This window comes from Pleurodeles waltl, chromosome 4_2, assembly GCF_031143425.1.
Source record: "Pleurodeles waltl isolate 20211129_DDA chromosome 4_2, aPleWal1.hap1.20221129, whole genome shotgun sequence".
In the NCBI taxonomy this organism is placed as follows: domain Eukaryota; kingdom Metazoa; phylum Chordata; class Amphibia; order Caudata; family Salamandridae; genus Pleurodeles; species Pleurodeles waltl.
Genome location: NC_090443.1, coordinates 415036025 through 415053960, shown reverse-complemented (window position 1 = coordinate 415053960; position 17936 = coordinate 415036025). Strand labels below are relative to the sequence as shown.

The 17936-nt window shown below is 42.0% G+C and overlaps 1 protein-coding gene across 1 annotated transcript in view; it reads right to left on the bottom strand.

The window, feature by feature from the left end:
• Positions 1-17407, bottom strand: part of TSEN15 (tRNA splicing endonuclease subunit 15) — a 144080-nt gene extending 126673 nt beyond the window's left edge. Inside the window, exon 1 of the mRNA XM_069231630.1 lies at positions 16812-17407. Coding sequence (XP_069087731.1) covers positions 16812-17351 — 540 coding nt within the window. The 5' untranslated portion in view covers positions 17352-17407. The remainder of the gene's footprint in view (positions 1-16811) is intronic.
• Positions 17408-17936: the final 529 nt, after the last annotated feature.

Genomic DNA, 17936 nt, shown 5'->3' with positions numbered 1-17936 from the left:
AGCCCTTCACCTCAATTGACGATGCCTGCCAAGCAGTCTCTGTTTTGATTGGGAAATAGCCTCACTTAAAAAAAGGCAATTTCTTCTATTGCTAAGCTTTACAGTCATATCAACATATTAAAATATTTGTGGCACAGACACTTGCCCCTTAATGCTTTGCACTGCATTATTTTACAAAACATTTTAGCTCATAAGTCAGCCTGTGGTGGTCCTAGGACAATAGGACCCCCTTCAAAACACTGACTACAATGTGCCCTTTCTGTCTAATCATCTCTGGGTCCCCACACAATGTTAGTGGGGACTCCAAAATAATAACCCCTACCATCACTCAGTGTCTTTTTAGCTTTCTCATGGCTAGAACTTTTGTTTTATAGCTAGGAGAAGTTTTGTTTTAAAGGCCTTGTTTATTTATAATATCATTGCACTAGGCCTGCTAGTCCTAAACGCACTCTCTAAGGGCTAAGTATATGGTTACAGTGCATTGCTTCCCCCTGTTTTTTCAGGGGGTTATGTCCTTAAGGGGCTCACATGACCATATTTCTTACAAATTATATTTTTGTTATGGTGCCCTCAAGGGGCTGTTTTGAGCATTACAATCTAATGCCAAAGGTTTATTTCAGATAAAAGTTTAAATGATAATTGTATGTTTTAATAATCCCTCCTTATTAAAATTATGACCATAATTCAGGCCAATTTCACATTCTTATTAGGAGTGTTTGAACACTTGATATGTTTGGGTGACCCTTCTAATTTATTTTTCCTCTGTGGCCGTCTTGTGTCTTATTTGGGGGAAGTGTGTTAGCCAGCCAGCAACTCTGATGGTGGGGTGGTGAAAGTGGTATTCTATTGGAATAAGCATGGCAGATTTAAATGAGGATGCTAAATGACAACATTCTCATTGTTTGCTGCAGATAGAGGAAGAAGGTACATAGAAGTGCTTCAGTGATATGCAGGGCCACTGGATATATTTATGGCAAGAAATGTAACATTATGAGGTAGGGTTGACCAATTTATGTGGCAAGAAAAGTCCACTTATGAATGTACAATGCCAGTAGCTCTAACTCAAGCAAATGAGACCTACTACATTGCAAATGCTTGTTTGCAGATGCTGCTCCGTAGCAGCAAAAATACTTTTTCCCTGTTTTTGATGAGGCTGAATAGCATCAGCAAATATCACTGACAATACATTAGGTCTGCTTAAGACAAGACCTACTTACTGGCTTTGCCACGGCTTGCCTAGTATTGTATTGTATTGGTATTAACATAGCCCATGCAAGGCTTAAAGTGCATTTTTGCAAGGTAATGCAAAAGGATCCCCCTCGAGAACAGATGCTGGTCCTGTTCTAGATATGCATATCAACAGGCATGTCCACCAAATCAAAAATTACCTTATTTAACAAGGTAATCAAAAAGGTTTTAGATCTTTTTTCCTCTTCTTGAGAATGCTCCATACCCTAACCTCAGGATGATCTTTATTGACACAGACAAGTCATTTGATAATTGGAAATGCTTGCTCTTAGTCTTGAAAGATTCGAGATGAGGAATGCCTCACTGACTTGACTTGACTTGAGCTTCTATGTGCACGTACCAGTGCCCATGTTCACACAAAACAAGCTATGTTGGAGTATTGGCATGTTCATAGAAGCAGTAGAAAGCCTCTCCAGTTAGCTCTGAACAGGGAGTCATTGGCGAGTAAAATGAGAGACCCAGGTAACACTTGTGATAGCAGGGAAGAGACACATAAATTCATTATATGCAGGTGATATGCTTATATATTTGAATGTCGTCATTACAGGTCTTCACCTCATAGTTGCAATGCTTAAGAACTTTGGTGACCTGTCAGGACTACGAGTTAACTGGGAAAAGTCCTATTTCCGATATGACCAACATTGGATCGTGATGGTGGGCCACCACTTGCCACAACCATGAATTGGGGGGGGGGGGGGAGAACACATTTCACTATCAGTGTTCAAGGATATCATGAAAGTGATCGACTAGTTCGGCCCAAGTCACTATGTTTCTTTTTAGCAGAAACTACCACTAATTATGATATGATGATGAGTAGGATTGCTTTTTCCAAAAGGGTCATTTTGCCAAGAGGACTTTATCATTTTGCAAATCTGCTAGTTGTATTACGTCCCACTTTACTGGGGGAATTAGATGTCCAATTGACAAATGACATGGAGCTGTGGAGACAGCAGCGCTGTGAACCCTCCGAATACCTGGGGGACGGAGCTCTGGGATTGCCAGGTTTCAAACTTCATTACTTAGAGGCTCAAGTCCACTGCATGTCCAGATGGATGACTGAGAAGGGCACTGCAGAAATTTAACTGGAACTACTGGTGGTGGATAGGACGCTGGCTGACACCGTAAGGCAGCAAAAAGGGAAAATAATAGCAACACCCTGAGACTCATCTGTGTAGCCCGCTGTTGCAGGTGCTTAATGAAACCAAAATCAATTATAAAAGGGCACATTGTGAATTTGTAACTTGTATATCAATATTAAGTGCAATTAACATGGGAATATGACTTAAGGAGCCATAAACACATGAAGTGTTGAAAAGGGTAGTCAGGGTCAGGAATGGGAAAAGGTTGATCACGTTGCTATACCATGCTGAGTTGACAAATTTAAAAGGGACATAAATAGTTGGAGGACCTGAGCAGGGAATCGCTAGTCACTGGAAAGAATAGTGTGATGGCATTCCATTCACGTGTATCTGGAAATGCAAAATTCAAGGTGTTGCAAGAGAACTGAAAAGGTAAAACAGGTCTGAATAGCCTAACAATGAGTATTATGTAGCTAAACGCCTCCATACTGTGCCTTGGGTGTAGCGCTGAGGATTTACACATTATATCTGGCATGAAAGTGCCCAATTATTAGAAACACCTGAATCTCAGACACTACTATAAGTGAACTGACTCACAAATGAAACTGTTGAAAACAGAGAATGGTCCTGCAGGTCTAATGATTCGAAACAAGAAAATGAAATCAAAGTACATTTATTGACCAAGCCATGTGATTAACTAAATGTTTTATTTCAATTAACTAACTCAAAATCCCTGAAAGCTTCTAACCTCACCAACTAGCTGAAAGTACTGCTACAATGGGAAGAGATTAAAAAGACTCTACGGCTTAAAACAACATTTAGAAGACGGGGCATAATGAGTGCCACACAGAACTGGAACCAAGGCTATTTATGTTTTTATTTAACAGTTTTATATAGGGCACGAGGTAAAGATGCACCTTACACAGTAACAGTAAGAGCAACGACTGCCTTACCATTACTGGAACAATGAAACAGGAGGGTGTAATGAGAAGAAGAGAGAGACGGTAGAAAGATGGGGGGGGATGGTGAGGGAAGAGACAGCTGGAGTGAGCAAGAGGGAGCTGAAGGAAGGGAATAAGGAACAAAAGGCCGGGAAGGCATGGTAGGCAGTTGAGAGGAGAGCAAGACTGGTGGTGAGCGAGAGAGAAGATGGGTGTTAAGGAGCAAGGATGATGAAGGCAAGGAAGTAAGGAACGTCAAGGGACAGTGGGGGGGGGTATAAGGGAGGAAAAGGACAGAGGGGGAGGCAGAATGAAGGAAGGAGTAGGATAGGGAGAGGGAAGACACAAAGGAGGAGAAAATAGGCTAGGGGAACGAGGAAAAACAAGGGGCAAAAAAAGATAAAGTATTTCATTGCATGGTTTTATAAAGCGCATGGCTACCCAAGTTCGGGCTTCACAGCGCTGACAGAACTAGTGAGGCAACACAGTGTATTAATCACAAAGATACGTTTTCAATTGTTTACTGAAACTTACAAAATTTCCGTTAGTTCTGAGGTGACTGGGGAGTGAGTTCCAGAATCTGGACACCAGAAGCACAACAAACGACCTCCTCCTCTTAATCTGCTAATTCTTGGAGTAGTTAGCAAGGAGAGGTCAATGGATCTCAATCCTGTGGAGGCCCTACAAGGAGTGCGGCGATGCCGAAGGAAAAGTGGGCAGGGCGTATATTTTACCTTGTGGGCAAAGCTTAGACCTTTAAATTATATCGTTTTAACTTTTGGCAACCAATGCAACTTGGCAAGGACCGGGGGAGCGGACTAAAATTTGGGAGACCCAATAGTACTCGGGCTGCAGCGTTCTGGGTATTCTACAGCTTTTGGTGACATAGGAGGAGCTACTACAGCAATTGCCATAATCAAGGCGAGAGAGTACAAGACCTTGAACTACTCTTGTTCTGGTTTCCAAAGGAAGCCAGTTGAGCGTCTTGCTAAGGGCTCTGAGAAGGCTCTGAGAAGGCCAAAACATGTCCCTACCACTCTCCTTTTGCCTGAGGCCATCGTCAGACCTTTATCTGGTATGGCGCTCAAACTCTTTACCTCAAGCTTAGAGGAAGGGCGCTACCCCGGCACAGGGACCAGCTGAGTTGGTCCCATGGCGATGGGTTCTTTCCAATCAGCATGACCTCTGTTTTTTCCGTTTTAGCTTGAGGTAGCCTCGTCGTCACCCAACTGAACACCTGTTTCAAACATGATGTTAAGTATGTATTTGGTGACAGGAAGACAACAATTTTAGTGTTGTCCCCATATGACACCATGGTAAAACCTGCACTGCTGATGGTGTCTGACAGAGGACAGACTTACACATTGAAGAGCGTAGGGCTCAACAAACAGCACTGCGACACTCCACAATTGAGATGATGTGTTTCCAGGAAAAGAGCCCCTTCACTCACCTGAAAACTCCTATTCTCTAGAAATTATGTCAGCCATTTTAGGGCCTTGCCAGTCACACCGACCACTTGTATCTGTTGCATAGAATTGGATGAGAGACCATGTCAATAGCTGCACTCAGGTCTAGAAGAATGAGCGCAGCAGACTCCCCCTGATCCAATATCTTTTTGAGGTCTTCTGTGGCCAATATTAGGTACTGCAGCAACAGTGGAACCCAGTGTATGTTCTGTGCAGTAAGTTATTGGTCTCCAAATAAGTAGTGGGATGCCATTTATCAACTTTTCCAAAATGTTACTGACCCCTGGAAGCAGTGATATGAGCCTGTAATTTTCCTCCCGGTCAGGGTTCGGGGATGGTTTCTTCAACAATGGACGAATAACTGCATGTTTCCATGGATCCGGAACACAATCACTTTCCAGAGATAAATCATAGATGGTTGTGAGAACTGATACAATGGCGTCCGCCCTTTTAACAAGATATCTATTGAGGCCAGATTCAAAGGCGAACCAGACTTCACTGTGTTCGCCATTGTTCGAAAACTATTGGCACTTAAAGGTGGGAAAGTTGAGAGTTCCACACTGCCCTTTTCTGCAGTAGCCCAAGCTGTAAGTTAAGCAGAGAGCTCTGACAGAGAGTCATACATAAGTCTGACCTTCCCAAGAAAGTAGTAGGCCAACTGTTCACAGCATGCCTGGAAAGGGGGAGGATCCTCACCTGTCATACTGAGTTTTTAAAAGGAGTTCCCAGTGGAGTAGATTTCTTTGGAGGGCTCTGATGAACAGTGTATCCTATCGGTGAAATCTTGCAACCTGGCTCTCCATATCACATACGGATACTTTTTAAGGGCTTTCTGATAGACCTCCTTGCTTTCCTCATCATAATGGAGACTCCATTTTTTCTTGTATCACTCACAGTCTTTCTTTAGCTCCTTTAACTTTGGTGAGAACCATTTAGCACTCGCTAGTTTGAGGAGGCTTGCAATCTTTCTTGGGGATTAACATATTTACCGTTGAGTTTATCTATTCCTTGAAGGTTAAGTAGGTGGCAGAAGATCCCCAGCTCGTAATGTCCAGCCTTGACCACTGTCTGGAGCATGGGTACTCAAAGTACGGCCCGGGGGCCAAATGCGGTCCCCTTGACCTTTACATGCGGCCCCCTGGGCAACAGGAGTACAGGGTTGTTCACTCAATTCAGCTCTAACAATGTAAAGATCGTAAATAGAGAGGCAATCGTTTATTTTAAGGTTAACTGGTGTTAAGGAAAGGAAGTAACCAGGGAGGGAGTCCTGCGCTTCACTTTAGAAGCACGTTCATTTTCAAAGACATCTTGCAGCAAAAGTGTAAAAATATAACAGTCACTTCAAAATTCAAAAAGTGTGTTAAGTTAACATGCAGTCCATTTCACCTAAGCGTAATTTATTGTATCAGTTCAATGAGAAGTGTTCATTTAAATGTGATAGTTTTCAAACATGAATTTAGAAACATTCATTTTTACCCCTACCCTGATACATACGCCAATAGGGAATTAAACAAGTAAGTCAGATGTTATGTGCACTTTTTGGGTGGCCTGGGTTCCTATTATACATGAACAACATTATAGTATATTAAATTTAACACAGGAGCAGATTTGTACAGTGCAGACCCTGATTTCGATGAACTCGTATGTGATAATGAAGAAAAAGGAGGGAAAGTGAAATTAAGCAATTGCGTAGGATGACACAATTTGGAAAACTGGGGAAGCCAACATTAATCCCAGGTTTTCTAGTTTCATATTGCTCAATTTAGCCACTAGATGTATATCCTTTGCTTCGCCTACCGACACTTAACTGTCAATACTCCCAACCCTCTTGCCCAACCTCCATTCTGCTGGCATTGACGTGGCCCTAGGGCACATCACAGACCAAACATTTTGGCCCCTGGGAAAATGTTTGCAAGTACCCAGGGTCTGGTGGGTTTTGCTAGAGACACCTTAGGTTTAATCGCTTCTAATCTAGCAATAGAAAACTGAACCAGCAAACGAGTGGACACAAAACCGTTCAGGGGGCATGTACTTTCATGTTAGACAATGGAGTGAAAAAAGGGGCAAGGAGGGGAAAAGGGTGAGCAGAGGTACAATGTGAAGTGAGAATGGGGTAATGAAGACGTCAGGGGAGCAAGAGGGAGGCGATGAGAGCAAGATGAGTTTCTGCTAGGGAACAGCTGTTATGAGGTAGAAGAAGAAGAAGGAACATAAGTGCGTAGAATATTGTAGAAAAGAGAGTAGAGGGAGAGTACAGCCCCCGCTCACTTTACAGATGCAGCATAAAGAGTTGAGTCATTAGAAGAAGGTGAAAGGACTGCACAGTAGGTTTGGTCCTAATTTTAGAGGGACAGAGTTCCAGAGGAGGAGGGAGGCAGCTCTAGAGAATAACTGATGCAGCGCATGAGCGGTTCTATAGATGGGGATTTTCTGAAGAAGGTTGTCTGTGTCCTCGAGGTTGCTTGATCAGTTGAATATCTAGAGTAGATTAGACAGGTAGGACAGAAATCAGTAGGACAGAAATCTTTAGAGAACTGCTTTGCAGGCTAGAACGTCCAGTATAAATGTAATCCTGACCTCAATGGGAAGCCAAAGAAGCTTGATTGGCATTAGATTAGTACTGGGGGTATGGGGTCAAATTTCTAGTATAATGAAACTAACGGAGAGAAAAATCAGATGACAATATAAGATGGGGATCTGCAGCTATTCAATTATTTAAATCTTGACTGATGGGACCTGAGAATTCTGATCTAACATGGCACACCAGTCTGGTACCGAGATGTAGTCTGATATAGAGACCATGACCCCACCATATGTCGTATGAACCTGGAACATTTCAAATCAGCCATACCTGCCCACTAGTGGAAGAATCCAATGGAATGTAATAAATAACTTATTGTAAATGTGGCCTAATAGTTAAAGTTGTTTTTACTGTTTGAGAAATCTAACTATTAAAATTAGAGGTAGTTTGCATTTGAAGTCATACATGTTTTAAGAACACATGTATCTATAATGTCAAGAACTTGCTTGCACAGTTTATACAAAGGCCTTTTTTACTACTAAACTAATAAAGAGATTTTACAAAAAAAACTTTTGTGTAGTAAGTGTATACAAATTTGTCCTCTGGCAAGGCGGCTTCATGGCAGTGGACAATATAACATTTTACAAATATTGTGAGTTGCACCAAGGTGGGTGAACACGTTCCACATGAATTTCTGGGCCTACTTACTCTCCCCTTTTGAATTTCACGCAGTTATTCAATGTCATCTCTTGTGTTTTTTAGTAACCACAACCACCGATTATTGTGATTTATTCCACAAACCTATAGGGAGAAACTATAAGGAAGCTGAACAGCCATCTCCTATGTTTTGACTATCTCTGTAAGAGAGACAGTTATTTCTTTCAAATGACCTTCGGGAACAGAATGAGCTCTATCTCACCCCCACCCCCCATGCTGGGTCATCAGTGCTTGGAAGAAAAAGAGCATTTGACTATGAGCAGGGCCAGCCATTCTGCCATTCGTCTGTCAGAGAGAGAACAGAGGAGTGAGTGGGCAGAGGACAGCAATCGGTCTGTTCTCCTAAATCTTGTCTTTTTTCATCCACCTCTATGACCTTTTTGAGACCGCGATTAAAAACTGAATGGGGGGGTCTACATCTGGTCTCATCCACACAAGCTTCACTGACTCACCTGGCCTAGATTCTCGCTTAACTTTATTGAAGTGAGGAGAGAAGACCATTTCTGTGGTTTACTATCTGTCGCCCTTCTTCCAGTGCTAGCAATGGAGATCAACAAGGCAGATGGTGGGCCTCCATATGGATTCCTGTATGAGTGGGTAAAAGAGCTAATTTTGTTGACCCCCTGGGTTTACCATATTCAGGGATGTGGAATTCCAATAGCCCAACGCCAAAGTGTCAAGGACAACAAGTTTTCATGTTTATTTTGTCCTTGGGACAAGTAGACCCAAACTGCTGAAGCACAAACTCTTTGGCTACCAGTTTACAGTACATTATGGATCAGGGAAGGGTACTGTCTGCAGGTAAGGTAATATGTGTTTTCATATGTTAATGCTATTTGAACTTGTATCTATGGTTCTTTAATTCAAAGCCTTTATTATTAGGGTGAGTGCTCTGAGGAATTGTTGTAAGCCTCGGACTGCACTACTGACAATAGTTCCAGTATAAAAATGTATACACACATTTGCAAAGTTTAACAATATGAGGCTAAGTATAATGCTCCTAAAATGCTCTCTCACTAGATGCAAATATTTGCAGACTCTTCAAAGCAAGACTAATGATTCTTTGCTTTCAAACTAAATTGTTCACAAAAAATGCAACTAGAAAAAAAAAGTTTGTTTAACTGCTGTGAAATTTTAGGTACTTCTTTAAAGTATCATTTAGTTAAGTGTGTTGATGCATGCTAGTATTTCAAAAAAACATTCAAAATGGAAAAACAGGGTAACAATTTTCAACACGATTATGAAAAACTTGAAAATTAACAAGCACTGTCAAAGGCAAAAGATCTGATACTGGTCGTCCGCCTTTTGGTTTTGTCAATGTGTGTCTTGTTCTGACATGGTTTGTGTACAACTTTATAGCTGTGGGAGCTGCCAGGCCGTCACCATGATAACAGATATTGGCAAAAATAAAAATATTTTTTGTTTCCCAAAACAATTCAAAAAGTTGTGGAAGAAATGGTGGGAATACAACGGCTTGATGGGTTAGTAAAACATTAATATCAAGTTTGCTGTATTTTAGGGGACAATGATTAGAACTGGACATGGAACCGTATTACCAGAATGGATCATTTTGCTTATGAAACTGGGCAGAACAAAGCAACTTATGTTGTTGGTTGTGGTACAAAAGCAATAAAATATTTATATAAAAAAATATATTTTTTTGTTCTTAAAAAGCACACAGTGCCACAACGTTCTTGGCATTGAATAAAACTATGTTGTGTGCCAATATGCTCCTTGTGAAAGAGCAGAATGCCGGTACTCACAGCAAAGCCAGTGAATAGATAGACAGAGAAAGAGACAGAGTTTTAATAAAAACAAAAGGTCTTGGATAACGCCAGATCTAATTAGGGGCCCAATTCTTAAAGCAAGTCACAAAGTGTACCCATTGGTATATGTCTTTGCATTAGTGCAGATTTCAGGCTTTCATGACCTCAGGAGAAATTGCAGAAGTAGGCCAGGAAATCATACTCCCAAAAAATATTTGTGAACTGCATTTTGGCATGAGCAAATATGCATGTGTAGATTTGCTCATTCACAAATCTGTTGAACATTTGCAAGTCACTTTCCCTCCAATCACTATTTTCCCAACCCTGGAAGAAAATTTACTGCTGCCCTTGTCAGAAGTAAATTTCCAACCTTTCTCAGTATGGGAAAAGATAAGGGAAGAGCTGGTGAAAGACCCTAAAACATGGAAGGTGGTAGATTTGCACAGACTCAAAAAGGCATTCCAACCCTAAAACTACTAGTTACCGCTCCCTCCAGCACCAGTATGTTAATCTGCGGAAAGATTGCTATGTAGGGGAATTGCTAGTATTCAAATCTTACTATAGTAAGAGTCAGGGAATTATCAGAGAGGCAATAATCAGAGTTCTTTACAATGAAATGACTGCCATAATTCATCTCAGTTGGGTGCTTCATCTCCATATATAGTGCTTAATGTCTTGTATGTCTGTTTATCTGTTGCTCTGGGAAAACATTCCCATGGAATTAAGTATACGGGGTCTTCTTCGAATGTACTCTGGGTCTCTGACTCTGGTAGACTTCTTGTTAAACCCATAAAGACTCCAATAGGGACATGTCAGGGCTTCTGCGGTCAAGAGGTGGATTTCAAGTTGCTACAGAGGTAAACTCTGAGAGTGTTCTTTCTTCTACTGTTAAAAAGAACGAAAGTCATAAAGCATGATGATATTATCCTTCCTCCTCATCATCCCAATCTGATCAAGATGAATCAGGTTTGTATAAGTTGAAAAGAAAGCACTTTCACGTGGGGAAATTTGTGAAATGTAATGTAACCCCTAGGAGAACTTGGGATAGCCAGAGGAGGGAGTAATCACTAGCCCTTTAGGAAGCATTTGGCAGTTTTCACAAAGTTCCTGTTCTCCAATTGTCCAATCATTAACGGAGTAAAGGGTTCACACAAGGAAATGGAAGGGCTTGCAATACTTATTATGCAACCACATGAGAGCCATTAGATTGCAAGCACTGGTTCCTGATGAAGACTTTTGTGGGTATGAACTGTGACATAGGGATGGAACCAAAGCTGCTTACATGTTTCAGTCCAAAGTCAAAAACTCCATAAAACTCTCAATGGTCATCCAGGAATGAAGAGGTTTAGCAGGACTTCTGGCTGCCAAGTAATGCAAGCAAAATTTCCTTCAAATGCCTCGATTGACAGTCTCAAGGTATTAGACATGTACATCTGAAGTAATCGAAGAAACCAAAAAAGTGGCTGTGGATTGCTTGAATGCCTCGAGTAATTACTCAGGCCGCACCCCAGAACATATCTATTTGGCTCATCGTGTCACCTCAGACAGGAACCAGCCCTATGTAAACCAGTTTCGGTCCAGGTCCATTAAGAACTGTCCAGCACAGGATCACGAGCACAAGCAACCACAGACCGATTTTGGCCTAGTCAGTGATGGATAGAGTGATTCCTGAGGCATAGTGAGCATTGGACACATGTCTGGTCCTATAACAAAAGGGAAAACATATAGGTAGATGGGTGGAGTGCTCGAACTGAAGCATCGGATGAAGGCTTTTACCAGATCATGAGGAGGATATGGAAGGTACAAGGATGGTAATAAGACTCCCCAGTGCTTAATTTGAAAAAGAATAAATGCAAGGCCCAATGTTTTCTCAGAAGTCCATGGCTGATGCTACTGAACACCCAGGTGCTGAATACCAAGGTTGTGTACTCTTCATTCCACCCAATTTCTCTTTCATCCACCACTAGACACTTTCTGCCCCTTTAGCTCACTTTTTCGGGTTCCTGCTTTCTCACTTTGTCATGGTTTCGATTTTCTGCCTTTCTCTTCCTTCTTCTTTCCCCCTTATGTGCTTTTCACTCTCTTGTTTAAAGTCCGATGAGGAATAATATGTACCTGTCCCTAAAAATGAGTCCCGGTGGGCCCCACCTGCAACCCTAGCTCAAATTTAACACTTAGGGCCTGATTATGACCTTGGCAGATGGGATACTCCGCCACAAACGTGACGGATATCCCGTCCCCCGTACTACAGGTTCCAGTACATGCTATGGAGCTCGTAAAACGTCGGGCGGGATATCCGTCACATTTGAGACAGAGTATCCCATTCGTCAAGGTCGTAATCAGGCCCTGAGACTCCCACTGCTATGATACAGTTAAAAGAACCAGGCCTTGAGCAAGCCGAGAATCAGCTTTGTGGCCAATTTGGTAAGCAGAAAGATCACTCATTTCTACTACACCTGGTGTGATTCAGTATTCGACCATGGGGTTCTTAACACAAGCAGACAACTTAAAAACAGATATTTCGTTCACAAAGTCAGACTTGGCAGTTATTTTCACTCAGTTTCCTTGAAGCAAACTGACGCAGAAAGCCATGCATTCAGAGACGCTGAAGCTCCTGGCCGAGAGTGGTGAGAGACAGGGAAAAAGAATAAGGCATTTTTGATTGCTTATAGACATTGAGGCCTTCACTTGTTAAAGCCTTGCTTTCATTTTAAGACGGAAACATCCAAACGATCAGAGTACTGCAATCCCACTTGGAATTTCTACCATCCTTGGTCTCTGAGAAGGAGTATCATCAGCACATTCTTGTTCCCCAAGACCAGAGGTTTCTATGCCTTGCAGTCCAGTGCTAGCTCTCCTAGCTCCACTAGGGGGAATAATTCACAATAAGGCACGAATGGAACACCTGTACTCTGATGGTTGCTCGATTAGAGAAATATCCAAGAAGCAAATGTTGCCATACATGTATAGTTTTCAGCTATCTACAAGAAAACCAGTTCTTAAGGAACTTGAGGTAAATTACATTTCTTAACAGTACAGTATTTACAGTGCATGAGTGGCAGGTTTGGAACAGATCTGTGGAGAGTCATCAATCCTCAGAACCCAATCGGCTAGCTGACCTTTCACTTTACAAAAACTGGAAAGTACAAAGGCTCCAGTTCTAATATGGATCAGACTTCAGGGGGTCCTGTCTGTGGCTATTCTGTTAGAACTGCAGGCTCGCCTACGTTTTGGAATCCGAATGTAACACAGCATTCAGTTATGCTCTTTCTTAGACTTCCTTGAACTTAGGGAAGAAGAAGCACAAGAGCTGGGCCACAGAGCTATTTTTCATGGGTTGCCTGCCCGTCTACCTGAGTTTGCTGCTTCTCATCAGGGCTAAAATTAGCCTTATGAAATGGCAATGCGGTCTGATACCCTTAGGAAGTTTAGTCGTCGAAATAGAGAAAAGAACAGGCAATGTAGACTGTGCACTAAATCAGAGGAATCACTGATACATGTGATCTGCACCTGCGAGAGCCTAACATCGTTGAGGAAGGTCTGGTTACGACCAATGTTCCCCATTCTAAAGATTCGATCCTGCAGGAATGCTATCATTTGCTGTCTGAAGGGTGAATCAAGTCAGCTTTCAGGCCGCTTCATCCAGTACATGAAAGCGGTGGCAGATCAACAGAAACGTGCAGGCTTAATTGACACTGATCCCTCAAAGAAGAAACCTGAAAAAGAGGTGGGCCCACAACCCAGACATGATTTTAAATTTTTTTGTAGAGGATTGGGCCCCCATTTGTGTGTTAAAAACAATGAAAAAGGAAGGAGGAATGGGGGTGGGGGTTACTGGGGCATGGGGCATAACGATTTTAAAAGTTCAACGTCTGGGGTTTAGAGGGGCAGGGCGCAATATTTATTGAATGCAGCGTTCTGAATGGTAAGCGTTAGGAAACTTTTGTGCTGCAATAACGAAATGAGTGCAATATTTACTATAGGTCGACTAGGTGTATGGAACGTGTGAGGTAACTTTAAGTGCAATAATGGGACTAGTGCAATGCTCCCGATGGTTTAGTTCAGTTTTTATTGAAGGTCCTTTATGGGTATGGAATGTGCTAGGCAATTTAGTGTGTAACAATTAATCAGTGCAATTCTCTCTGAAGTCCAACCAGGGAGATGGAATATTTTAGGCTACCTTCTGCGTAATTTAGGAATTAGGGATTATGAGCAACCCCATACTAGGATAACTATAATCAAGCTACTGCTAGACGACTATGAGTGCAATACTGGGGCAAAGTGCAATTCCCATCACACCTGTCGAAAGTCTAATTTACACTGGGCAGATATTAGGGGTGGTTTCTTCCAGTTTTTAACATAAAAAGGGCTGCTTCATTGTGCCGCAAAGATTGTATTGACTACTATTGGCTTGCAAATGAAATGTGAAAATAAGGGTGTTTCTGCTTTTGTTTTTTACTAGCTAGGGTTTTGAGCGGGGTGTATATGTATGTATGTATATATATATATATATATATGATTATTTTTTTTGTTTTACTGTAATAATTTTAATTAATTGAGCAGTCAATACAAAATCTAAATCTACGCTCTTCCTCCACCCCACGACATGCTGGGGCATTCAATTTCTGTCTTCCCAGGTTTTAGAAAAGAAGTGAAATAGTGAATAGTACAGAAATGCTAGACTGTGGCTTCCTGTTCTGTCGCTGTAGACAGTCATGAAAGACGCAAGACGACCTGCAACTCTCTTACCACCCATGGCTTTTACCATTACAGAGAAGCACAAAATGTCTTCAACTGGAGGGAACTGTCAGCAGTTCTTTGCACACTACATGAATTTCAGCCACGTCAACAGTTGCTGTTTAAATAGACCTCACCACCACCAACGCTTACATCACCCATCATACTGGCACTAAATGTATAGGCCTGATCAAGCTTACAGCATGTCTGTGGCAACAGTGCATATAGGGGTAATGGACACAGAGAACTGGTGGATGCTGTCTGAAGGTATCTTCTAATGTCTCTAGACTTTTGTTTCCCCAGGTCTTCCACACTTTAGGTGCGAGATTCGGACATTGTGCTTTGCATTTTTACTTGCACAATGCCTTGATGCCTCTGTAGCATTCCCAGTTTAAAGACACAGCAGAGTGGGGAAGCTTGATGCTCTCTCCTGCCACTGGCCAACTGTCCCCCTGTTTACCTTTCCTCTCATTCCCCTAGTCCAGAGGCTATTTATTTGTAATTTGAGGTTGAGTTCAGTGTTGTTGTTTATCAATCTGTTTTTTACAGAGAACGTCCAGGTTTCCACAACTGAGGCAGACATTTATTGATAGGGAAAAGTATTCTTCTAAGTGATAGTCTTAGCTACTGATCAGCTAGCACTGCAATGTAACAAATTGGGATTGAAGTCTTGAAGAAAGTAAAGCGTAAATGTACAGGACCATCCTTGAACCTCTTTTCTGAACCAATGTCTATCAAGTGACAGTAAGGTCTGTGAATGTGAGGCGCATCTGCAGATTACAGTTCTTGCTGGGGATTTTTAGAAAAAGGGCTGGCAGTCTCTTTCCTGAGGGTTCAATGGTCCCAACCAAAGCCTCGACGGAACTATAGTGTAATTTGAAGAGGTCAAACATTAAAACCGCAACTTCTCAAGAGTTTTGCAAGATTCTGCGTCCTTTCCTATCTCCACTATTTATCGAATCACTGCCCAGGTCTCCCTTTGAAACTGTGGAGAGAGGCTCTCCCCGATGTTCTTGTCAGTAAAGATTTTCCATTTTACAATCATTACAGCAGCCAATCGTTTATGTAAGTTTGGCTTTCAGGTTTGTGTCTCAGGCAGTTTCCAGACGCATAAATTCTTAAATTGAAGCCTCACTTTACTTCAGAGTTGCCAATAGATTCTGGAGGAGGAAATTAGGCTTTCTCCCACCTATCCTAACTAACCTCAGAGGAATAACCACTCCAAAATACTATAGATGGTCACGGTAAAATGAGTACCTAATTGTAAAGTACAGCAGAAGTTTACTCAAGTGATTCACAGTTTGTAACTTTTTGTTGAGCAAGAGAGGGTTCAAGGCCTTTAGTGCTTTCCCCTCAATAGGTATGCCAGGTCAGTGATGACACATACTGATTATAGAGTTCTTCGTGCAAGCAAGGCCTGTATGGGGGGGATCAATCTACTGAGAAGCGACTGAGGAAGTGGCAACATCTGCTTTCATTGAGCTACCTCCTCAGGAGAGCAGTTTATGTTATACATATATCTGAAGGCACCGTATCCGCAACAAAGAGAATATCTCCACATATTTCAATGATTCCACAGTTCAATTTAGTTGACAAGAAAACAAGACTTTATATTTCAAAGCGGAAAGGGAAAAAGATCTGGGTGATAGGAAGCAGGTTGAGCTGGTCTGTAAACTCTTCAAGTGACAGAGGCATGCGTTTGCAGTTTAAGTTTATGGCATACGAGCAAACAGATTAAATTCAGACGACTTCCTTGCTATGAGTGCACAGATCCTAACTAGGAGTTCAAAAAACACTGCCGATCTCCAGTCTATAATTTTAACATTCATTTATCAACTCTACTGGGATCTGGCGTGAAGAGCGAGTGTGAATGTGTGTGAAACACCAGCCTGTAACCTTCACGTTTAATCAGTGTGCTTAGCACCATCACTTAATATCCAGTGCTTGAGATGTTACTGTAGCAGAGTCTCAATGGATCTCTTCTGGGTGCAGGACCTTAATGTCACGGTGCATTTCTTATGCGGACACGCACCTCAGATCCAAATACTCCCCAATGAGCTACAAGTTCCCACAGTCCCAGTGAGCACTAATGCAGTAACAGCAATTAATATATGCATCTATAGTTTAGAAAGCAACAGTGTACTCTACAAATGGCAATACAGTATTAAGCACTATCTAAAAGACAAATAATTATTATTAATGTTTCAATGGTGTCAATGCTCCTAATCTTACAATACGTTGCAACCAGGTGCACGTTCCTATTGCTACAATGAACTTCAATTAAGAACATGTCCTTTCACAGAACATTTCCATGTAGTGAAAAGAGTTGCCTCTACCTTGGGATGGCGCTGTATCCAGTCTCTACGACTCTCTGGCACTTTGCCTTTCAGAGCTGCTTCCTCCGTTTTGCCTTCTTGTGCTGCCACCTGCTTGCTGTGCATTTGGGCTTGCTTCTGGACTTTACACTTCTGTTTACTTTGTTGAATGGTACTGTTTTCTATTTCCTCCTGTACGCTGATTCCCCCTTTTCCCGCCTGAATGATGCCCTCCTGCGTTAACTTCTGCATGTTGCCACCTTGATTTGTCTCCTGCACAACTTCCTGCACGTTGTCTTCCTGAGCTACTCGATGCAGGCTGCTCGCCTGTGTCGCCTCCTGCATGTTAACTCCCTCTGATGCTTCCTGCGTACACTCTCCCTGGGTTGCCTCCTCCGTGCTACCTTTATGAAGTACCCCCGGCATGTCATTTCCCTGGGCTTCCTCCTTCATGCGGTCTTCTTCAGCTGACAGCGTCGTACTGCTAGACTGGGACGCCGCTAGCAAGCTGACGTCTCCATAGCTGACAGAATTCCCCGGAAGATCACCTTTTTCAGTCATGGTGTTAGACACACACGGGACTTGTCCTTTCTCTATCTATGCGACTCGGGCAGCTTCACCGGTACACACTGTGATGGGCGGGCAAAAGATAGCTCATAAAGGCGGCCATTTTGGAACGGTATTATTTTGCTTTCACAATACCGATATAACGCAGAACTTCAACCAAACTCCCCAAATACATTTATACATTATTAACGTTTATTCTATTTTTTGTCTTTTGGCAGAAACATGTCTTCAATTTGTGATTTTTATCCCGTAATGAGAATTAATTTGTTAGTTTTCAATCGCTTGAAAGTCGTTTCAACGCTCAGTCATACATGCCAACATTTTGAAACTGAAATGAGCGAGATCTTGGCAAAACAAAATAGAGTGAATGTACTTTGTCTATTGACTTATATTGAAGTGGAGATTTTAGGCAATAAATAGGTACAATAATCGAGAGTCACCTGTCTGAATTAGGTATGTTGCACACATGTCAGCATTTGAGAAGAGATGAGTGGGAAATGTAAAAAATAAAAATCGACAGAATGCATTCCTCCCATTGATTTCTTGTGAAATCCAGGCAATTTCAGGTGGGAGTCAAAC